Here is a 25,536-nt window from a genome sequence, read left to right as displayed (position 1 = left end):
GCCAAAAATGCAACTAAGAAAGAAAACCAAGAGAGCAAGAAAATAACAAAATGAAGGAAAGAAAGGAAAAGAGAACATACCTTTCTTCAAACTGAAAATGCCTCTTCAAGAAATGCAACCAATTCTTGGAAAAAAGAAGAAAAACCAATAAATAGAAGCAATCCGCAATGCCAAACCCTTGCCACGTTTTGGAAAAAACGTCTTATATGGAAAAACGTGGCAGCAAACAAGAGTAAAATGGCATAGAAAACGTTTGAATACTTCCTAACCCTCAACGCCTTGATACTCCAAGCCAAAACGATTCATGTCCTTGAAGATTCATGGTATTAAACACTTCCAATATGCAGCCAAAATGATTCACCTAGAGGAAAAAACGTGGCAACTATTGCATCTTGGATGGCATCATTAAATAGCTTGAAACTCCTCCCAAACTCCACGCATAGGTAAGAGAGGGCAAAACGTTTTAGGAGATTGCAGCTTGTTGGAGATTTAATCCACTAAAATGTGGCATTAAAGAAAAACGTGACTGCTGATCTAGGGCAAAAAACCAGTCAATGCAACCTCCATTTGGCATGAAAGATGTCCAAGAATGCATGAGAATAGGATGCAAGCCAAAACGCCTTCCTCCAACAATTTCTCCACAAAAATTGCCTTGAAATGGTCAAAAACCGTTTTTCCTTGCATTTCGGGTTTTTTGGAATGAAAGACAAGTTCGATTTTGCATAAGGGAATGAAAATCGGCTTTTTGGGGGAGAATAACAAGTTTCAATTTCACTTTTTCCACTTACAAGCCAAAATCGGGATTTTTTGGACAAATGACAAGTTTTATTTTTACTTTTTCACTTGCCAAGCCAAAATCGGGTTCTTTTAGACAAATGACAAGTTTAAAATTGTCAAAAATGCACTTGCAAGGCAAAATCGGGATTTTTTAGACAAATGACAAGTTTAAAATTGTCAAAAAATGCACTTGCAAGGCAAAATCGGGTTTTTTGGAGAGGAATGCAAGTTTTAATTACTTGTAAAAGGGAAATAAAATCCCTACAACAAGTTAGAAATACTTGCACATATGTAATGGGGATTTAAAATCCCTATTACATGCAAAAACCATTAAAGTGGGGGTTTTTTGACCAAACTGCAAGTTTACTTGTAATTGAGCCAAAAAATCCCTATTTTAACTAAACAAGACCAAAAAACAATAAAAAAGACAAAAACAAGAAAGGGAAATTTAAAACAAATTGCAAGTAACATCTTTTAATAAAAGTGCACATGTAATAAGCTAAAAATTCCCCTACAACAATCAAAACAATGAATATCATTAAAACTTGCAGTTTGAAGAAAATTCTCCACCTGCAGTCGGGATTTTAAAACCCGAAATTGAAGGAAAGACATAGCAAACGAACCCAGAATTTGATGAAATTCGAAACACAGTTCGAGAATGGACTGAGGATTAAGCCAGTACAAGGATTAGTCGAAATTCTGCCTCGGGAAGCATGCCATAGAGTAAAAATTTTCATTTTTTCACAAAAATTTCATGTAGTGGTCCTTCATTTTTGGAAACAAAAATGAGGACAACAAGAACAATTTCTTAGCAAATTGTGAAGTGAGTTTTTGGGAGCAAAATTAAAAGCAATATAAGAGCAGTATTATATCAAACATGTGAAGAGAATTCTATGGCAGACTTTAATCAAATTGTAGATGTTATGAAAAAGAGAGTATATCAAATTGAAGAATAGAACATATCAAAAATCTGAGGTATTGAGGTTGGTGCCTCATTTTGGCGGAGTTAGTGCTTCATCTTTGAAGTTGGTGCTTCTAGGGGAGTAGGTGCTCTCAGTGAGTTGGTGCTCACTCTTGTATTCTGGGTTGGTGCCCATTTCGATAATTAAAGATATTGTGTGTTGTGGTTTTTTATCCGAAAGGGTTTTCCATAATAAAATTGGTTTGTGTCTTGATATTTGCTCTCTATGTTTTATGAAGTTTCATGTAATTTAAAAGTTTTAAATTACTGATTCACCTCCCCCCCCCTCAGTATTTTTTGTGTGCTCTTCAATTGGTATTAGAGTCGATTACCTTAGGAAAGAGAATTTAAAATCTTGGAGGTTGATCCTGACAGCACACAATGAACGCTCTTGAAGGACTTGCAACAAATAGAGCACCCTCATTTGATGGCTCAAATTATGCAATCTGTTGTATGCGGATGAAAACCTATCTTATGTCTGTTGGTGTGGAAATAAGCCACATTCGGACCGACGATGGACTGGTCCAAGAGGGGCCAGTGGCTCAGTTGTAGAGCACTCCAACAGTGTATGGAAGGTCCTAGGTTCGATTCCTAGCTGGTCCATGTCTCAACATGGTATCAGAGCCAGGTCCAGGCTAGGAGCCCCAAGCACTCAAGAGGTGTGGCTTAAGGGGGGATGTTGGTGTTGGAAATAAGCCACATCCGGACCGACGATGGACTGGTCCAAGAGGGGCCAGTAGATTAGTGGTAGAGCACTCCAGCAACGTATGGAAGGTCCTAGGTTCGAGTCCTAGCTGGTCCATGTCTCAACAATGTCTCTTGGTTTTGATGTTTGGAACAACATAGTTTCCGGTTATACAACCCCTCAAAATCCTCCAACTAATGTTGATGGAAAGAAATCTTTTGAAAGCAATGCCAAAGCTATGAATGCAATCTTGTGTGGATTATTGGAGACGGAGTTTGTGAATGTTATGCATTGTGATACAGTTAAAGCCATGTGGGAGAAACTCCAAAATGCATATGAAGGAGATGAAAAAGTAAAAAGGGCTAAACTTCAGACTCATAGAATGTAGTTTGAAAGTTTGGGGATGAAAGAAGAAGAAAATGTGGCTGCTTACTTTTTGAGAGTTGATGAAATTGTGAACTCTCTTAAGGGCCTGGATAAAAAGGTTGAGGATAGTGTTGTAATTTAGAAAATCTTAAAGTCTTTACCTTTAAGATTTGATGCAAATATTTCAGCTATAGAAGAAATGGTTGATCTTGACAAAATGTCTATTGACAAGCTTCATGGCATTTTGACAGCCTATGAGATGACGACGAATACTGAATCTTCATCAAAGAGGGAAACTGCCTTCAAAGCATCAAAGAAAGGTAAACAAAAGGAACAAGTATCAAGTGATAGTTCAAATGATGATTCCGATTCTGAAGATGCATTGTCCATGAGAAAGTTGAAGGGTTCTGGTAAATTCAAAAATAAGATGCCTCTCAAGTGCTTTAACTTCAGTAAGGCAGGTCATTTTGCAGTTATGTGTCCATCTGTTAATGACAGCAGTTATGAGAAAAATCTATATACAACAACAAAAAATATAAAGGAAAAGAGAAAAAGACTCATAAATAAATGAGTCTATTTTTGAAGGAAGAAAGCAGTTCATTTGATATGAGTGACGAAGAATCTTAGAGTGAAGAAATTCTTTTTCTTGGCATGGAAGAGGCACCTACTAAAAATCAGATTCAAGAGAATGAAGAACCTACTGAAGAAGAAGTAAGAGTTGATCTTGAGTTAGAGCTAATAGTTGGCTTAGCTGAAATTAAAAGATTAAAGAAGAAAAATCAGAATTTGAAGTTGCTGCTCTAAGAAGAGAGTGAAGATAAAATCAGAAAATATCAACCTCTTGAAGATGCAGAAAAACTCTTAGTTGATTTGAAAATCTAGAATGAGGAAGCAAAGAAAATTGAAGAACTCAAAAAATAAAAAGTTAAAAGAAGAAAGTTGTGAGAAGCTAAAAGCTAAGATTGTTTCTCTCAGAAAGTTAAACAAATCTTCAACACTCAAGAACCATGAGAAGATGAACCAAAAAAGCTCTCTGTCATTGGACGACATATAGAGTTCACAAAAGAAATCTACTGATAAAGGTGGAGTTGACCTTGAAGAAGGACAATGTTCAAAATCTACAAAAGAGGAACAGCAGACAGTCATTGGTGGAAACTCAAAGGATTTAATTAACCATAATGCGTAGAAGAGGTCTCCAAGATCAAGACAAGCACATCTGACCAAGTTTAATAACTCTTTCTTCTATGGTTATTGTTATCCTTGCAATTTTTTTGGATACAAGGCAATGAACAGTAGAGTGTCTACTAGAAATAACTTAAGATTTATGAATAGGAATTCTTTTGCTCCTTTGAGAAATTTCAATGTTGTATGTTAGAAGAGTAATAACCTGGGTCACAATGCAAGAGCTTGCAAAAGTGGAATGGCAGATTTTTCTAAGGACAAAGCAAAGGCAAGTGTCAAAATTTGGAGGAAGAAGGAGAAACAAGCTCCAATTGAATCTTTGATTGTGCAAACAGCCCTTCTTGCACAAAATGAGAAGGACATTTGATATGTTGATAGTGGCTGCTCCAAACACATGACTCGAGATGAGACTAAGTTTTTGACTCTCAAGAAATCTAATGGAGGCAAGGTGAGCTTCGGAGGTAATTCATCAACAAAGGTGGCAGGTAAAGGTGCATTAATGTTGAATGATGGCAAGACAAAAGTTGAAAATGTGTTTTTTTTAGAAGGTCTAAAACACAATTTGTTAAGCGTAAGTCAGTTGTGTGATCAAGGATAAGCTTGGTCTTTTATTCAGATTATTGTGAAATCAGTAAAAATGGTAAACACATTGTTGATGCTAGTAGGGCTGCTAACAATCTGTACATTCTTGATATAAAAAAGTGAAAAGTGTTGTTTGAGTCAAGTAGGAGTAATTCCACTTCATTATTGAATTGTTGGTTGGACTCAAGGGGAGTTTTCATTGACATATTCTTTCAGCCCCATTTTAGTTATGCGGGCTGATTTCAGTTATGCAGGTTGGTTTCATCATTGATGTCAAAGGGGATGAATTAAGTCAGGGGGAGCAATATTATTTCAGAGCAATGTTAGTTTCAAGTTGGTTGCAGTTGGAGTTTCAATCAATGACAAAGGGGGAGATTGTTGGATATTTTGTCATTGATGTCAAAGGGTGTGATGATTCAAGGTCGTATAAATCTTAGAGAATTTCTCAAAGTAATAAATTGTGTTGCCTTATTGTCCGCTTGAGCTGGTTGGTTGTGTGTTTCAGCTGCTTGGTTGGTTGGTTTGTTGAGGTGCTTGGGTACTTGGTTGAGCTACTCGGTTGTCTACTTGAGCTACTTGTCTGCTTGCTTGAACTACTTGCCTACTTGGTTGAGCGAATTGCTTATGTACTCGAGCTACTTGCCCGATTGGTTGAGCTACTTGCCTGCTTGGTTGAGCTACTTGGTTGTCAGTTTCAGCTGGTTGCTTGTCAAAGTTAGCAGCTTACTTGTCCATTCTTTGTGTCAAGTCATTGACACATCACTAGCCTAATATTCAATAATACGGAGGTCATAATTTAATATTATTTTCATGGTTTTAGATGTTGATGTGATATTAATATGGAATCATATAATCTTAAAAGAGTGGACAATATGTGGTATAGTGGCGGTTACTTGTGAGAGTCTAGCTACCTTTTAAAAGCTAAAGATGGGATTCGTGTATCATATTCTTAGCAAACAAGCAGACATGTTATTAATAGTGCAATACAAATATTGGAATGGAACGCATGGGAGTGATGATTAAGAAAAAAACACCTTTTGACCAAATGGATTTTCCTTTTTGAGAATACGTGGGAAGCGTGTAATGGTTCTATTTTGATATCTGACAGAAGTCAGATCTTTTGTTTTGATATTTGACAAAAGTCAGATCCAAAATAGAAAAAGTCTCACATATCATCGTATCTATTAAGGGCTGGCTGTAAGAAGATATTGGAACTTGGAGTGGAAATAATTTTTTGTTGTGCTTCAATACATATATGTAACACCTTTTCTAGCAAGAAATATATGTATGCTGTGAATCTGAATTGGCTATGTGAGCTTAAGGTATTCTCTGTTTTAAAAGGGATTCTTATACACACCAGTTTGAGTATGAGCAGAATATGAATATATCATTTTCAAAATTTTGGAGCAGATTCAAATGTGATATAAGAACACATTCTCAGCAAATTGTGAAGTGAGTTTTTGGGGGCAAAATTAAAAGAAATATAAGAGCAGTATTATATCAAACATGTGAAGAGAATTCTATGGCAGACTTATAATCAGATTGTAGATGTTATGAAAAAGAAAGTATATCGAATTGAAGAAAAGAAACATATCAAAAATCTGAGGTATTGAGGTTGGTGCCTCATTTTGGAGGAGTTGGTGCTTCTAGGGGAGTAGGTGCTCTCACTGAGTTGGTGCTCACTCTTATATTCTGGGTTGGGGCCCATTTCGTTAATGAAAGCTATTATGTGCCGTGGTTTTTTACCTGAAAGGGTTTTTTCATGAGAAAATTGATTTTTGTGTCTTGATGTTTGCTCTCTATATTTTATGAAGTTTCATGCTTTTAAAAGTTTTAAAATGCTGATTCACCGCGCCCCCCCCCCCCCTCTCAGTATTTTCTATGTGCTCTTCAAAGGGGGCCCACTTGAGGTAAAGCTACTCTTAGTGTAGTTTAGTTGGTGTTGTTTCAAGAGTTTAATATCGTTGTTCTTTTGATTTTGGTAGAATAAGAGTCTTAGTTTACTATTTCTTGTAGTAGCTAAACGAAACTAGAATAGATAGTGCAGGGATTAGTTAATGGTTGCTTTGTATTATAATAATTAATTGGTTGTTTTGTTTTAATTGCTTTAGACTGAATTGCCATAGCATAATGTTTAGTTTACATTGCACTTGTTCTTTCATTGATATTTCCATTTCGGTAATAGTTATTTTCAGCAACTGTTTTCCAACACTTTCTTTCACTACTATTTTTGCAGTCAATATAGGATAGCAACCCAAGATAGGTTTGTAATGTACATATAGTGTTGTACCATTTCAAGTTATACGACCAGTGGTTGATAAGTGTAGCCATTAAGCCATGAAGGATTACTCGGCATGGATAGATATCCCTAAGTTGTGAAGACCAATAACCTGTCCCAAATTTCAATTGGATTATGAGGGCCAACACTAGTGAGCAAAGCCACTTCGAGATCTATGACGAGATGTGCTCATGGTACTAAGATAGACTGTTGCTCCTCTTTTGGAGGGAGCTTCAGAAACTAATATATTTAGATAGAGAAAAGCTAATATATTTTGGGAAGAATAACTCAACTATTTTGGAGGGAACTTGAGCAAAAACAATGGAAAAATAGAGAATAACATCACTGTCACTCAATGACTTGAACATGCAAAGCAATATATGAACAAGATTCAAAGGTAGAGGTCCCTACCACAATCAAGATTAACAAAGGTGTTAAGAAGACAGGTACGAGAAAGGCTTGTGACATGGCTGAGCTACAAATACAATACTCAAAATAGGAGATGAAAATTTGACCACTCACATTTAGAAAATATTCAACAAAATCATTCGAAATGGGTTTCCACTATATTAAACAACCAACCTAGTGATGCCTCTTTTTAAGAGTGATGTAAACATTTTTTTGATTTCTTTGATAGAAAAAAAGTTTTAGAAGCATGGTTGCGCACAAAATCAGCAAGTGGATAGAAAAATAAAGATAACCTGGGAAAATGAGAAAGCAGGTTTCAAAACAAAACATTTAGATCACGGCAATATTTTGAAACATCATTGAAAAAAATTGGAATGAAAAAAAAGCTATGTTACCCCAAGTTTTCGGGATTGGGATGGCAGGGGACAACAAAACATGTTTTGGGTATGGGAACAAGGGACATGCCATTTTTTAATGGATGCCAAGAGATGGCTATTAAAAAAATAGGGAAAAAAAAAAAATTTAAATCAAATATTCATATGATAGCATTGATAAGGCAATCATCATAAAATCTTAACACGTAATATTATTATATTAGAGTTCAATTGAGATTTGTTTGGAGCCTACAAATGATTACCATTAATCGAATGCCATTATTTTTTTGGTCTATATCAACCTTGTGCCTATTATAACTATTGTTGCAGAGCAAGTGATAGGCATTGTTGCACAGAGGTTTTCGTTTGATATTTACCAATTTTTTAAAGAAAAAGTATCAATAATTTTATCTTGCTCATACTTAGTCATGACACTATATAATATGTTAGTGAACCTTCACCATGCTAAGGGCTTTACATTGAGAGTATATTTTTTTCAGATATTGTAGTTGCAAGTGCCTTGGTAGAAATATGGAAAATGTACAAGCATAGACAAGGTATAAAGCTATTTAAAAAAGTATCCCTCAAAAATGTATTCTCATGGACTGTGATGATTATAGAATATGAACATAATGGTGTACTTGATGAGGTTTTAAGGCTTTTCAAAAAATTTCTCAAAGAAATGCAATCTCATAGAATGCAATGATTGCGGAACATGCACAAAGGATTTGAAAACTTTCCAGCAAATGCAATTGTTTGGTGTAAAACCAATCTCTACAACATTTGCCAGCATCATTCAAGTCTATGGCAAAACTAGAAGTTTGGAACAAGGCATGGACATCCACCAGAACATAATCAAATGTAGATTTTCTATCAGATATTGTGTTTGCAACTACCTTGGTAGCCATTTATTTTTTTCGATGAAACATTTTGTTGCGGGGCTGTAGGGGACGGCTACCAAGACGGTTGGGGGACATCCAGGTGTCCCTTGTCTGTCTCAAGGCTGGCTACCCATCCCCAAGCATTTCCTACATATGCTGAAATGTCCTCAAGACACTTCTTGTTTTTAGTGGATTTTGGGGGATGGTGGGGAACATTTCCAACCTATCCCCGCATCCCTAGGACATTTCCGATGGGGATAGACACAATTTGGTTGGGGACTTGTCCCCAGGTAACATAGCAAAAATGTTTTTTTCTAGACTTTAAAAAAGTTTTTGACGAGATCACAATAGTAAGTTATCGTGCAAAACAAAGAATCTTGGTATTCCATAGTCTAAACTAGTGGTCCGTAGGCTTTATGAGGAGGTAAGAGTAAAATTTATATCTCAAGTAAGCTTTCCAAAAAAATTTAAAAGCGAATTGGAGTTAACCAAGAATGCTCTCTATCCCATACCTTTTTTGGCTCATATTGACAAACTAGGAGAATGGCTAATTTGCAAGGACAGGATGGTGTCTTCGGTGAGTATATTGTGAGGCTTTTTTTTTAAACTAACGATCTCATTTGGATTGCTAGGTCCAATCATGGGTTCCTAGATTAGCTTATATGCCTTACAACACTTTGCAAATATATGAATATGCAATTTTCACACCAATAAAACCAAGATCATTCTCTCCTCAAACAAAACAAAAAAAATCAGCTTAACTTTTATTATGAAGTGATTATTCTAGAATAAGTAACACAATACAAATACCTTGGAATTAACAAAAACAACAAACTTAGTTGGGAAACTTGCAAAAAAGAACTTTGGGAGTTTGGAGAGTGCTTTATGCATTGCAAAATATAAGCAAAGAGGCAAAGTTATGGGATTAGAAAACTATTTGTATTGTATTCAAGTTATTAGCGACTTCGATGGTACTTTAGGGTGTGAAATTATCAACAATGACACTTCAAACTCATAATGGAAGCAAATAGAAAGGTCAAAAAAAAGCATTATAACAAGCAAATTCAAACTAAAACCTTCAATACACTATGAGATTCCTCTAGACGAAACATGTATCATTGCTATGGTCTATCTCTTGGGATATTTGAAAAACATTGAATAGATGAAGGCAAATAGATGGCCCAAGTTTGTCATCAAAAAAGTTTTGAACGAGGGAAAGAAGTCCTTAATGAAATAAGAACATCAAGTGGATGAGCAAATGAGGCATTCACCTAAATCCATGCCCAAATAATAACAAAGAAATATAACCTTCTTGTTATGGATAAATTATGCAAGATTGTATGGGAAAAGGTGATAGGGAGAAAGAGGAAATATTATCTTGATGAATATAACCCCACTTATGATCATCCACAAAAGGCCTATATAGGAGTAAATATCTCAAAAGCAAATATTCTCATAGCTCGATTAAGGACTAACTTGCATAATATTTAGTGTCAAACAAGTAGACAGTAGAGGCCAAAAGAAGAATGGGAGGAGAGAGTATGTGTCTTTTGCACATTTGAAACAATTAAATCGAAAAACATTTTAATTTAGGGGGCAAAACTTACAATGACTTTTGGGCCAATTAAACAAATATTTTAGCAATAGCTCCTTATAGGATTTTTTCAAAGAGAAGACAATGGAGAACAAGGAGGATTCTATATAAAATTAAATAACAGATCAGTATTTCAGAAAGCCAAAATGATAGGGTCTAGTGTACTACGAGCTATCTTTGTCCTCATGAAAAATTTTCTATTGTATTTCTATTTTTCTTTTTTGCATCTCCAAAATTTTATTAGGCTTGGAATAGGGTTCTAGTGGTTGGTGTGTGTAGTCGACATAAAATGCCTATTTGGGGGGGGGGGGGGGAGGGAGATGATGTAGTCAACATAAAATGCCTATTGTTATGTATTGGTTAACCAGCAATGTATTAATCGTCCAAATTAAGTTTGTTGTTACTCTCAAGTAGTTAATGTGTTGGTTGACGGTTGTGTTCCTCTTGGCAACCGTCAGGTCCTTTAAATATGTTGTGTACCGCCAACAAAGGTAGTAGGATAGAGTCCAATCAATTGTAATCCCTGGCCGACCATCTTTGGTCTTCTTCTTTGTAAAAAATTCATGTGCGAATAAAGATATATTTTACTCTTGTGTCTGGTATGCATTGTTATTTGTATTATTATTTATTGTATTTAATTTATTAGGTATAGCAATAAACAATGTGAATGGGATGTTTTACCTAACTAGTTCATCACTTTGACCCAAAGTTCCTAGACTCAGACTCGGCTCTGACTCGGCAAGGCTGACTCGACTCGTGACTCGGCTTGGACTCGGCAACGACTCGGCAACGACTCGGCAAAATAAGAAAACCCTTGAAATTTATAGATTTTTAACGATTTAAAACTTGTTTCATACACCCATTATTGAATTAAGCTTAAAGACACTATAACATCATCAAATAGAAGCTAATTTGATCACATACATAAACATACATCCATCACATGCGTAGAAATGTAAATTGTAGCTGAAGGAATTAGAAAACATAGATATATAGAGTTATAAATGTTGTCCAATGTATAAAATAAAATCCATGACTTCAAATGTTCCCAAACATATATCTAACTGTAAAGTGTAAAAAAAAACAAGTCTATGGCTCAAGCTCTGGCTCAGCCTCGTCTACTTGCCTCCTACAAAGGCGTCTAAGGTAGGTCCTGGATGACTGAGTAGCCATAGTCTCTGTCTGTGATGTGCCAGTCTGAGTAGCCATAGGTGTTGTGCCTGATCATGCTCTATCCTCCTCCTCTGTCATAGCCACAGCCTCAGCCTCTCTGTCTGCCTGGTCAACCCACTCAAGGTCATCATCAGTGAAGACTGGATCGGTGGACTCAGTGAGCCAATCGGACTCGGGGTCGACTTCCTCTAGAGTGATCGGAGAGAAGTCATCATCCAAAATCTGTCTGGTCCTGAGACGGAGGTCGTAATGAACAAAGACTAGATCATTCAACCTCTCCACAGACAATCTATTTCGCCTCTTCGAGTGGATGTGCTCAAACATGCTCCAGTTGCGCTCACATCCAGAAGCGCTACACGGCTGGCTCAATATGCGGATGGCAATTTTTTGAAGGTTTGGGGTTGAAGGCCCAAACATTTGCCACCATCTATCTGAGATAAGGAAAAGAAAAAAACATTAGTCTCATTTCCAACTTTAAAGGTAGATTATAAAATGAAAAATTAAAATGCATGTCATAAACTTTAGAATTTTCTACCTGGCTACAATTTTGTCTGACCCTCTTTGCACAATTGGCTGGCAAAGATCGCCCTTGATGCATTATTAAATGCATCCATCTCGAGAAGTGTAGTTGTGGTATCAGTGCCCATCCATTGTACTACTAAATATAGCCCGCTAAGAACCTCCTCATCCGCTTTGAAATCAGCACGGAAACGAAATGATGGATTGAGGTAATAAGCTGCTGCATGGATGGGTCTATGAAGTTGGTTATGCCATCTTCTATCAATTATGTCCCAAATGGGCCTATACTTATCCTCAACTCCAGCATATATGGATCTAATGGCCTCCTTGGCCCTATCCATGCCCTCATATATGTAGCCCATAGCGGGCTTCTCACCATCAACAACTCGTAGGAGAACTACTAGGGGCTCAGTGACCTGCAAATAATGTTAAACAAAAATAGTTAACTCACAAGTGTGCATGAAAATAAGAAAAATTGCAAAGTTGCACAATGCAAACAAAACAAAAATATGCATATAATATTATAAATTTATAAAATTACCTGCATGATCTCTGCACAAGGGGTCCAAAAACCTGGCTCATCAAAAATGCAATCTACTACATCCATCCCTGCAGTGGTCGTAGCATAGGATGAGGAAGTCCACTCCTCACCAACAAACATGCGCCTCAAAGATGCCTTTGATTTTAACAAGGATTTCAATGTGAGGAAATTTGAGGCAAATCTCGTTATACCAGGACGAGCCAACTCCCTTTCCCCCGTGTATTGCCTCATAATGCTAAGGACCAATGCATGATTGTAAATAAATTTGCATATATTCTTGGCCCTTTCAACGCATTCTTTCACCCATCCAAGCTTACCTATATCCTCCAGCATGAGGTCAAGGCAATGGGCCGCACATGGAGACCAAAAGATTTTTGGGTGCCTCTCCATCAAAAGTTTTCCTGCAACAATTTTAAATTAGTTAAAGAATTAGATGTGATAAGTATCAAGAAATTTTACCATTAATATTTAAAAGTTTAAAAGTTAAAAGTTTAAACTTAAAAGAAAACTTTTAAAGTTTACCTGCAGCAACATAACTTGCTGCATTATCCGTCACCACTTGCACCACATTTTCTTCCCCCACCTCATCTATAACTTCCTCAATAGCCTCACATAAGTATGCCGCATTTTTGACATGTGAGGAAGCATCAATGGACTTCAAAAACATGGTGGATCCTGAAAATAAAACAAATTAATTATCAATAAATTAGAATGTAAATTATTCAATTTCAATCACAATGCATATAGAGAAGTAAAATGATCAATCACTTCCGCTGGAAACAAGAAAATTAAGGAGTGTTCTATTCCTCCTATCAGTCCAACCATCTGTCATGATGGTGCAACCCTTGTGGCTCCAAGATTGGCGGTGGTCCTCTGAGTCAACTTTCATATCTTCCACCATTTCCAACAAGAGAGGGCCACTCAACTCAGTATCACTAGGGGCTTTAAACCCCGGCCCACAAATGGTTACTGCATCAATCATGCCTTGCCAAAAAGGAGACCTATCACAAATTGAAATAGATTAAATAAGAAAAGTTCAATTTCAATTTCAACTTTCAAATTCAAACCATAAAATTTTAAATTTTAATTTAAAACAATCAAATAAAAAAGTAGTCGGCTGCAATAAATGGAATGTTGCAGAAATACCAAAACTTGCAAATTGCTTTTCTTCCTGCATCATGGACCTCCTTGTTCCAAGACATGCTCTCAAGTGAGGGTTGTGCGCCAGGAGTAGTGCGTGGTACAAAAAATTGTCTATCTTGGATTTTCACACTCTAGGACCAAAAGTGTGACTAGTAGGAGTAGGAATAGAAGTACTAGCACTAGCAGAAGCACTAGGACAAAAGGGAGGCATAGAAGAACCCTCTCCAACACAACCTATGGATGCAGCTGTGGATGCGGATGTGGGTGGAGGGGAATCAATATGACATAACTCCTCTCTTTGTCTTTTTTTTGTTTGCTTATGTATTTCAAAGTTTTCTAATAGGACGTAACAAAAACGGACTGCTTCGGGAGTTGCCTTGTCACAAGGCTCAGCATCATAACCACGTATGCCAGCAATATGATATTTTAATCTATTTATATCCCCCCATGGTTAATTTCCTTACAAAACATACACTTGGTTTGATTTCTTTGTCTACCAGGGAATCAGTGTATTTCCATGCCTCATCTTTTTGACCATGTTTCCTAGGTGGAGGATAAGGATGAGCCATTAGGAAAAAAAATTGTTTTCAAAATGTGAGGGCTGCTGCAATAAGACAATTTTACAAATCACCATTTGAGCATTGTGTTTGACAAAGTTTTAAATTTTAAATTTTAAACTAATTAAAAAAAATCAGCAAAGACTAATTTGTGCATTGTGTTTTTTCTTGAAAATTTTCAAATTTCAAAGAAAGAAATTAAAAATTCAGAAAAATCAGCAAACCCTAGATTTTTTTTAGAAAAAATTATAAATACGTGTATACAATTTTTTCAAAAAAAAAAGTCTAGGGTTTGCTATGCTATTGTTCTATTTATGTCATTGTGATTGAATCATTGAAGTATGCAAGCAGCAATATAGATTTGGAAAGCTGAAGTTAAAAAAAAAATAACAAAAAAATGAAAAAATCCATAAATATAGAAAAAAAACCAACATAATCAATAAAAATTAACACTTACCTCTTTCAAATTTGTTGACAAGTGTTTAAAATGAGCTTCTATGGACTCCCTGATGCTCTCAATGCAACTGTAGTGCTGCCCCAATGTGATTTGTGCAAGCTTTTCACCTCTTCCTCTTAGCTGGTTGCAAAACTATGGCTTTCTATTTTTCTCTCTTCCTCTCTTTTTTCCTCTCTTCCACTCATAAAACTAAATGGCAATCCCTTTTAGGGTTATAACAAAGGCAAATAGCACAAAACATAATAAAAATGTGTTATATTTTTTTTTTTTTTGCGTCCACTTTTTGCAAGCTGCGCCGGTCGGGTCATGACCCTCGGACTCGGCGAGTCAGGCAAGTCACACCCTGTGACTCGTCTGGGCCCGGGTCAGGGTCACCATGACCCAGCAAAGGTCACCCGGCCCGCTGACTCGCGTGACTCGCCGCGAGTCACGGAACTCTGCTTTGACCTTATTCACACTAGTTGCTTAAGCTTACTAGGGTACACATAGGATAGTAATCACTTTATGTCTCAAGTCATAAGATTAAGATCAATGGAACGAGACTCGACAAGTCTGAGGCCAAGCACCCTCGTCGAGTCTAGGAGACTCGATTACTAAGTCTCACCAAACTCGCCAAGTCCAGTGGACTCACCAAACAAGCCAGTGGACCCAAACACTTGGCCATTTTATTTTATTTTTTAAAAAAACTTACAAAATTTCAATGTTTGTTTGGTTTATGACATGCCCATCTAGGATTTTTTTTTTAAATATGAAAATAGCGTGTTCCATGAAGGTCTGTGTGGTTTTGATGATCTCCATTTGGGCTTGGTGGCGAGGGATCTGCCCCTCAACCCCACCCTATATCACAACAAAGAATGCACCAAGGGCACTACCCTTTGAACCCATGTTAGGGGCACTTCCCCAAAACCCCCAAAGTGGTGTTGCAATTATCATGGCTACATCATCATCTAGGACCTAACTTAGACGCCAATGCATGACTTGTTGTGATGTTGAGATGAGTAATGCAACCTCCTCTCAGACATAGACTTATAATTTTAGTTTCAATATTTGTTAAGATGCCATGGATTTCACATTCCATGAGTTTTGTAAACATCTAACAATCTACGTGTGTTATTTCCTTCAACTAGAATTTGCATTTATAGTTATTTAATCAATGTATACTTGTATATGTGATCAAAGTAGCTTCTATTTGATGAGGTTATTGTGTCTTTAAGGTTTATTTATTTAAGGGTGCATGAAACAAGTTTTAAATCCATAAAAATCTCTTAATTTCTTGGGTTTTCAAGCTACATCATCATCCAGGACCTATCTTACACGCCAATGCATGACTTATTGTGATGTTGGGATGAGTAATGTGACCTCCTCCTAGCCATACACTTATAATTTTATTTTACTATTTGTTTTAATGTTGTGGATTTCATATTCCATGAGTTTTGTATACATTTGACAATATTTATATATCTAAGTGTGTTATTTCCTTCAACTAAAAATTTGGATTTATATTTATTTGATCAATGTATACTTGTATATGTGATCAAAGTAACTTCTATTTGATGAATTTATTGTGTCTTTAAGGTTTATTTATCTGAATTTCTTGGGTTTTCAATTTGCTGTGTTTGCAACAAGTTTGGGTGCCAAGTCCAAAATCAGCTTGCTGAGTCTGAGGCGAGTCTGAGGCGAGTCCGAGTCTTGTAACATTGATTAAGATATGTGTCATAATGTAATCCCATGTCTCGCCTTGGTCTATATTGTTTATGGAGAAAAATCATCAGATTATGCTAATTAGATTAACGAGAAACCACGAAAAGCTCTATCTAATTAACTTAGTCCACAGCATCAATGAAGGTTTGCATACAAAATTTAACAAGAAAAAACAAATTAAATCATCGAAACCCCCTTTGTTGAATCGAGCGTGTTGCTTCAATTGTTCTTCTGCTTCCTGCGATATGGTGGCTCTTAGAATCGCGCCGTAAAACTTCTAAGATAATGACGCAAGAATTCAAAGATCATGGTTGTCGAAAAAGGGGAATTGATGTTGACTTCATAGTGTGGAAGAATTGATTGGATGGTTGAGATTAATTTGAAAATTGATTCAACCAATGGTCGAGATTTCATGTGACAAGTTGATGAGAGAGAATGTAATATCCCACTAATTTTTTTTTTGATTTTTCAGGCCAATAACAATTCATCCACAACAAATAACCCGTTAAGGTTAGAGGAATAAACAAAACAACTGAAAGGGAACCCTTCCACCTTTTGTTCACCGAGAGCCCAGACTGGGAGGGTGAGAGCATACGGTGTTCCGAGGATCGTCAGCATCAATAATTAAACTGAAAATTACAATGCATGGGTGGCAAGGCAGCCCCTTCTGCTTATCCAGCAGGATAGAAACTAAACTCTTGGCGGTGAACCAACCAAGGAAAATTACAAGAAATTAAAGTTCAATCACTCTATCGCATATTTCAGCGGGAGGACATTACATTAAACAATCACTCTACCACATATTTCAGCAGGAGGACCATAGTATTGAACTTATCACTCGACCACTTATTCAGCGGGACGACTGATTACAAAAAACTGAATTACAAAACTTAGAAGGCGACAAGCCAGCCTCCTCCACTTATGCAGTGGGGATTACAAATGAAAGCAAATAGAATGGGATGATCAGTACTACTGAAAGAACCTTACAATATAGAGATGAGATGAGAAGGTTAAATGCAGATTTCAACAACAATACTGTAATTTTCTATTACATTGATCTATAGGCTGAAAGTACAGTTTCAGCAGCCCATGGAAATATCAAAACACTCATAACTCACTCAATTTTTACCCGAATTGATTCAAACCAATCCCAATCCCACAATACATCCAATGCAATGACAACTAATCAAAGCCACAACCCAAACAAGCCCATTTTTATTTTGCATGCATCCCAATGCAACACAGAAAACCCACGCGCCTCAACTAGGAATTTCGATTTTGCATAATAAATTCAAAACTTAAACAAACATGCTATAAACTTACAAAGTTTATCGCCAGTGCTGGGAAGGAAGATAGGAATGATACCCATAACTGTCAGTCGCTCTAGCAGAGAGGTGTGAGCAAAAATGTGCTTCAGCCACAGGCGAAACCAGCAAGTTTCCAGAATCACTTCAACACCAAAATGTCTATGGCAAACTCTGAGAATGTAGAAGAATACAATGCACGGCAAGGTACTGTATTTCAAGTACGAAACCGGGTAGCACTAGGGAGACGCACTCCGAAGCCTCAAGTTTTGTCGCCAATCCGGCAACATAACATTACAAATTTTCAAGATAATGCAAATGGGAGCCCAAGCCTCATATTTATAACTTCACTCTTCAAATTCAAATGACATTCCTCCAAATTCCACGCCTTGCATTTGAATTTCATTCCACTACATGTGGACCCAAGTGTAGCACCACATTTTCCTAAGTCAAAACTCACGCCCAAGAAGGGAGAGGACCCACGTTAAACACTTAGGCAAATAATGGCGATGCAAAAGTGAAATAATATTCTTCTAAAATATTTCTCATCCCATAGTACACCTGAATTTCGCCAAACTTAGGATAAAATAGCCATTAATCCCAAATTTAATAAACCAGTAGCCAATAAATAGATTAATTAAATATTAACCTTAGGATAAGGAAATAATATTTAATTATGTCGCAAATGTCTCCCGTATTGATTATTATCTCAACCAGGATGAAACTGAACCCGGACGACCACAGAACTGTTGCAGAATCAGAACCCTGTCTACTGCCAAAAATAGAATTGTGCCACACAGCCACTCACTAAAAATAGGAAGTCAAGAATTAATGCTCAGAAAAACATGATCATCGTGACTAGAGGCAAAACAAGGAGAACTCAGTAGGACAGTAACACCAGAATGGTCATTCCCTGACTTACTAAAAATAGTAAGTCCTCATTTCATCAAGGCTAGACCCTCATTCCTCATTCCACCTAGCCTACGAGTCTCAGGAATAGGCTAATGGACCACTGAAAGAGCATCAATGAGACGGGGACATTACAGAGAATCACTCACGCTGACAAAATCTGATTGATAGATCGATTGGATTGATTGAAGAGATAACTGATCTAATTGGAAGTTAAATAGAATTGATTGATCAATCAGAAAAAGGCGATTGACAGTTAATAGAATCGATTATTTAGAAGACTGATTTGATTGATTAGTTGACTAATTTGATTGATTAGTCAAAAAAAGCTGATTGGGAGTTGACTGGACATCAGTGGAAGTTAGATTTTTAGCATATGATGTAGGAAATTAGCATGAAATTCAATTTAACTTGCATTAAGATTTTCAAAAAAGTGAAATGAAATGCAAATTCGTGAGAATGAAATTAATTTGAATTAGAGCAAATTCAAATTTATTTGAAATTAGAATTTGGGGAAATTTCATTTAATAAATTTATTTAATTTAGAAGACATCATTAGATAATTAAATAATTTTAAAAATTTATTTAATTATGGGAAAACATAAAATTGAACTTAATTAAGATAGAAATTGAATAATTAATTTGTGATGGAAAATAATGAATATTAATTTAGAAGAAAAAAATTAGATTAATTAAATAATAAAAATTATTTAATTAATATTGAGGAACAATTAGCGATGTTAATGATGGGTGAATTTAAGTGTCTACACATATAACCAAGGGATTCCCTTTGTATTCTCAATTTGATCTTTATTGTTATATTTGATCCTTTGATAGAATAAAATTATTCTCTCATATTCCATCTCTTGTGCTTTCATTGAAGCTCCTAGATCTTGGGTGGCTACATCTTCAACCAAATCTTGCATGGTATAGAGAATTCTATACCAACTCCCACGTGGTATCAGAGCTTGTGGGACTGCTTCTTGTTAGTCTTTATTTAGAGATTTGCATTACAAATCTTGGTAGATCTTGAAAAGTTGAGTATGCTCTTCTCTTGCATCAAATGATGACTTGGAGAATCAAAACAAAGTTGATAGAAATACCAAATTTGGGCAATAGTCCTCCTTGTGGCTTTGTATTGTGTCATAACCCTCCCTTATCACTTTTAATTTGATGCAATTTCTATTATATCTTCTTTTGGTTGAACTATTGAATATGGTTGAATAAATATTTTAAAAGGTTAAATAATGGACCCACATACACACTTGGAGAATATAATTTAAATAGGCATTATTTATTTTTCCCATTCCCAATTATGGCACATGTTGTAGGAGAAATTAGAAGCTTCTAGAGGAATCTTCATTATTTAATTCCCTTGCATGTAACTCCCCCACTAGGATATTTCAATTTTGCATGGATCCAATATTGGAAAAAGAATCTCATTTTCAATTAATTCCTCTAGATAGTGGAGTTAAGGGGTTTTTCCTATATATTGTATGCAATTTCCAAAAAAAGGGGGTTGATTATTTTTTTGAAGAAAAGTTTTCTCAAGTAGTAGTCTTTTTTTTTTGGTAGTCACATTTTTCATTTGTAAAATTGTTAAGTTTGTTTTGAAGAAATTTCACCAAGCTTGCAAGGAAGGATCAAGGAAGGCTAGCTTGAAGATTTGGAGAGGATTCAACATCAAAAGGGATTCTCTAGGTTCCCCCTTTTCCATTTGCTAATTGCTTATGTAAATTTTCTATTTTCAAAAGAAAATATCTCCTCTTACATTCTTTTATTTGAATATAATTTTCTGAAAGAAATTATTACTTAATTGTTAGATAGATTTATTAGAAAGGAAAATCTATTTTTCGTTAAAGAAATGCATTGATAAAAGTACTTTTCAAACATTCAAATGCAGATTTCTTTTTATTTGTTAATCTATTTAGAGAAAAGAAAGAAATCAGACTTCTACTTTTTCTGCTTTTTGAAATCTAGAGACAATCTTGAATCTGGAAAAATCGTGCTTTTCAACATCTCTACTTTTTTTGAAAACTCAAATTCTTTTATCTCTGTAAATAGTCTCTTTCTCTATGCATATAATCGTTTGTATTGAGAAATCTCGCTATGTGAAATGGTATTTCAAATATGAATTTTTCTCAATATTGTTGTATAAACTCCCTGTGAAAAATATTATCTTGCTATTTATTTCTTTTCAGAAATCTCTCTCCCTCTGTGAATGTTAATTTCCTGACAAACTCATCATAAAAATTTATGTTTATCTCAACGTAAGGCAAATTTGTTGAATATGATCACTGTGAAATCGAAATTTATACATCTATCTCTGAGGTAATTTAGTTCTCTGTTGTATTGCTGCCTCAAATTCAAGCACAATGAATCTTTTTTTGGGCTCCTGTGAAATCATTTGAAATAATTTTCTCCATTATCTTTCATGCCTGTGAGTAAATTCTTATTTTTATTTTTATAATAACATTTTTATATGTATCCCTCTTAAATTGTTAATAGAACTAAAATAAAACCGTATATATATATATATATATATATTGTAATATTTAATTTGTACGATAAAAAAAATATATAAAATAAAATAAAGTAATTTTCAAAAAAATATTTTCGCATTAAATAAACTAAATGGTCAACATAGGGGGGAGGCGGAGTTAATATAGCCGCCAAGGAGTGGTACTCTCCACTACCCCTGCGGTCACTGCTACAGCAGTGGCCGAAGAGGGAGTGGAGGGGCCCACGGCTGTCCCCTCATCTCTATGGGCCTGAACCTGCAGGTCCGCAGTGGTGATGGGACCCATGGCCCCCACTCCCCACTTGACAATTAAAAGCTTATTTTCGTATTCTTTTTTTTATTTAGATTTTTTTTCATATTAATTTGCAAATTGGAATTTGCTAATATTTTCTTTAATTTAAATTTTATTTAGTAAAATTAAACTTTAAAAAATTTATAAATAATTTGGATCATTGTTTAGTAAATTTATAATTGTAAATTAAAGTATATCTAATTTTATAATTGGAATCTCTCAATTTATTTGAGATTTATTAGGTTACTTAGTTGGTATTTTAGATTCATTAAAAACAATTAATTTATATTATTATGATTTGATCCAAAATTTGTCTAATGTCTAAACTAATTGTTTATTTTGAACTAGTGACTCTATAATTAATTATTCTCATGATAGAAATAAACATTGTTTAATCTTGTATGTAAATGACACTATTCTTGCATCATGCGAATTACTTATACATTATTTGCATTTATTGATGAGCAAGTTACATTTTCATCATCTTCATGCAAGTTACACGTTTAATTATCAATATGCGAATTTCATAATTGCCATTATTGTGCAAGTTATATTTCAAGTTTTCATTATTAAATAATTTAGTTTTCAAGTGGTTCATGAATCTCATAGAAGTAGTTATTTCAATTATTTAAGTTTTGCAATGTCTAATTATGCACATTCATTTCATAATTGTTTCAAGCATGATGCTAATTAAAAGTTTTCATAGCCTCTTAGTTAGAAAACTAAACAAAGGGAGTTGGAAAACAAAAACCTGGCAGCGTTCGGTATTTACGGTGCCTCTGGGTCACGCTTACGGGTAATGTCGTCGTGTTGAACTACTGCACTTAACGCCTAATAAAGCTACATCAACGATGTCTGTGGCATCGTCCCTATAAATCGTTAGGGAGTAATAAGGGACACTTGGAAGTTAAAATCCAAGGGGAGGGTAATCCCCCTTGGATCGATAATCTAATAAGATAATTCTTAAATGATTTTACATCCGCTGAATTAAACCATAGTAAACCCCTTTAGGGTTGATTGAGTGAAATGCTTTTATAAATTTGATTTAATCTTGAAGAGTTGTTGACGATTGACAATTGGGTCAAGGGTGACGCTTATGATAGGTATTAGGATCTAGTTGTTTTAGGCCACAAGCAATAGGCCATCTTGAGCCTTTGCTTAAGTGCTACCATCGTGGGTAGCAACCGCAGAGAAACTGTTCGGGACATTGACCCTAGAAAGGGTTGCATACCCACCAAACGGTTTACATTAAACCATAGATTAGAAAATAGAACTACATGTTTTACGCCTTGATCCCATGCCGAAACGGGTATGTAGGCAGTCTAGGAACGAAGTTGTCCCTAGTACTCAGGCGTTCGTGGATGGGGTCTAGGAATTGGTAAGAAGAAGGATTGCGAAGAATCCTAATTGAAAGATAAGGAAAATAAAGGAAAAAGTAATTCAATGCATACTCGGAAGGAATCCCGTATGGATTCGCTTGACTTCCCAAGGCTTTAAGCCAAATTCCGAGGCGGAATTCAAGCTTGCATTATGTTATTTTGATTTCTCCTAAGGACGGCGACCTCAGTGCACTCCTATTAGAAGAGTGTAGTACTTAGTGAGTGACTCAGGACCCGAATGGTCCCGATGAGTCTAAGTCTCTGGCCAGAGCACTTCCTATCCCAATTGGATAGATGCCTACCCCGTATGGGTAGATGCCTATCCCGTATTGGATAGATGAAACCTTTTGTTCCGTATGGATAGATGCCTAGCCCGTATGGTTAGATGCTCATCCCGGATGGATGAATGCCTAATCCAAATGGATGGATGCCCAGAGTATGCAATTGAATCAAACACAAATGATTAAATTAATTATTAAAAAAAGAAAAAAAGAGGTCAAAATTTTGTTGGGTTAAGTATAGTGGGTTATTACATGTGGTATCAGAGCAAAGGTTCAAATCTAGGCCTTGTGCTCACTTCAATTTACACAACCAAGGAAGTGTCTTGCAATGGTAGAGATTAAATTATAAAATCATAAATCAAGAACTAACTACATAATTTAATTTTCAGGTAAAACCCTAGATGGCTAGAGGAAGGGGAAATGGAAGACGTGCTACCACTAGGAGACAAAGGGAATCTAACCATGAGGAAAATCATGAAGAAAACCATGAAGAAAACCATGAGGAAAACCATGAAGGGAATCAACATAACCAAGGGAATAACGAAGATGGGGTCGAGGCTATAATCAACCTGCTAACCGAACAAAGGGATAAGATCAACTTCTTGGAGCAATCAATGCAGGAGCTTAGGGCAAGGCAGAATGACATTGAAAATCGAAGTGGAATTGAAAATGGGAACCCTGGTAGCAATCAAGGGAATGTGATGGACAATAGAAAAGAAAATAACATATTGGAACTCTCTAAGGATTTGAAGAAAATCACCCCCCCTAAGTTCAATGGGAGGCAAATTGGTGAAGGAGCTGAAAATTGGTTAAATGAAATGGAAAAGTATTTTGAACTAAGAGATTTTAGCGAAGCAACCAAGGCCTTATGGGGTTCCTATCAACTCACAGGGGAGGCAGCTAGTTGGTGGACCAACACCAAGGAGCAAAATGGGTATAGCAGGGATACGATCACATGGGATCAATTTGTTCACCACTTCCGAAAAAGGTGGCTCCCTCAATTGTTTTTTGATGAGAAGGTGACAGAGTTCCATAATCTACGACAAGGGCCCCTATTAGTCCAACAATATTGGGATAAGTTCGCCAAATTGCGTAAGTACGTACCTATGTACCAGAAAGATGAAGAAGGTCAAGCGAGGAAGTTCATTTTGGGACTAAGTACCAACATAGGGGCAGAGGTTGACATGCATGGACCCAAAAACATGAACGAAGTACTTGAAAATTCCCTAAGGCAGGAGAGAAAGATTCAAGCCCTAACAGCAGCAAGGCAGAACTATAATGGGAACCACTCATTTAAAAGAAAGCAGGAATTCAAGGGGAACACTAACTTCAACAAAAGTCAAAAGAACAATTCTTCCAAAAGAAGGCCATCCCCTAATCAATATCAGAGGAACGGAAATAATAATAATAACAGGGGCAATAATAACAAGGGAAATTATAATAGGAATGACCAGCTGAACAGGATAACTTATCCACCTAGGGCCAATGAAACAAGGAATGATCCCCCTAGGAATCAAGGCAGGAGGGGTCCTCTAGGTGGATGTTTTATGTGTGGGGGAAACCATTTTGCTAGAGAATGTCCCAGGATGCAAGGTCAGATTAGGGCCAATCAACCACAACAAGGGCCTCAACAAAGGATTCATGCAGCAGTTAGGAACCGAAGAGCAAGATTCCAGAATGTTCCCGTGGAAACTACATGTACACTATTTGAACAACCAATTTCAATTCTAATTGACACTGGGTCATCTGAATGTTTCATCTCACCTGAATTAGTAAGCAAATATGTATTAAAAGTTAATCAAATGGAGTCATCATGGACGGTTCAATATGGGGATAAGGCGACTAGGGAAGTAACTAAGTGTTTGTCGAGGGCAAGGGTACAATTTCCTGAGTTTGAAACAAAGGTAGATCTCTATGTGGCACCCCTAGGGTTATATGATGTAATTATTGGAATGAGTTGGTTAATAGATCATCAAGCTAATGTAGATTGCTATAACAAAGTTGTTGAATGTTTGAATGATGGGGGGAAAAAGGTCAAAATCCAAGGAAAGTTTAACCCCATTAATATAGAAACCATATCAGCCATGCAATTAAAGAAGGAAAGAAGAAGAGGAGGCCTAATCTATATGGTTGAAATTGATGAAGGAAAGAAGAAGAGGAGGCCTAATCTATATGGTTGAAATTGATGAAGGAGAAGAGGAAAATACCCCAGCCTTTGAAAATACCCCTTTCTTACGAGAATTCAAGGATGTATTTCCAGAAGAATTACCCGGCTTACCCCCTAAAAGGAAGTTTGACTTTTCTATCGACTTACTACCGAGAGCTGAACCAGTATCAAGGGCACCTTACCGGATGAACACAACTGAATTACAAGAGCTCAAAATGCAATTAGAGGAACTCTTAGCTAAGGGATTAATAAGGCCAAGTGTATCACCATGGGGAGCACCAGTCTTATTCGTTAAGAAGAAGGATGGAACCTTAAGACTATGCATCGACTATAGGATGTTGAACAAGGTCACAATAAAGAATAGGTATCTCTTACCTCGAATAGAGGATCTTTTTGACCAAATGAAAGGAGCAGCAGTTTTCTCGAAGATAGACCTCCGATCAGGATATCATCAACTCAAAATTAAAGAGGACATTCCGAAGACAACTTTCAGGACTAGATATG

General features: G+C 36.2%; 2 protein-coding genes across 2 annotated transcripts in view; both read right to left on the bottom strand.

Annotated features, from left to right (window-relative positions):
* LOC131048359 (uncharacterized) overlaps positions 1-25,536 on the bottom strand; it is a 154,988-nt gene that overhangs the window by 85,597 nt on the left and 43,855 nt on the right. The window lies entirely within an intron of this gene.
* On the bottom strand, positions 11,220-13,316 carry LOC131048360 (uncharacterized). The gene is made up of 5 exons (XM_057982294.2): positions 13,090-13,316; positions 12,844-12,996; positions 12,322-12,722; positions 11,797-12,196; positions 11,220-11,692 (listed from the first exon to the last, which is right to left on the bottom strand). Exons 1-4 carry the CDS (start codon positions 13,301-13,303, stop codon positions 11,801-11,803), a joined length of 1,164 nt encoding a protein of 387 aa, XP_057838277.2. The 5' UTR covers positions 13,304-13,316; the 3' UTR covers positions 11,220-11,692; positions 11,797-11,800.

This window comes from Cryptomeria japonica, chromosome 8 (assembly GCF_030272615.1).
Source record: "Cryptomeria japonica chromosome 8, Sugi_1.0, whole genome shotgun sequence".
NCBI lineage: Eukaryota > Viridiplantae > Streptophyta > Pinopsida > Cupressales > Cupressaceae > Cryptomeria > Cryptomeria japonica.
The sequence above is the reverse complement of the archived record's forward strand: the minus strand, read 5'-3'. Positions and strand labels throughout refer to the sequence as shown.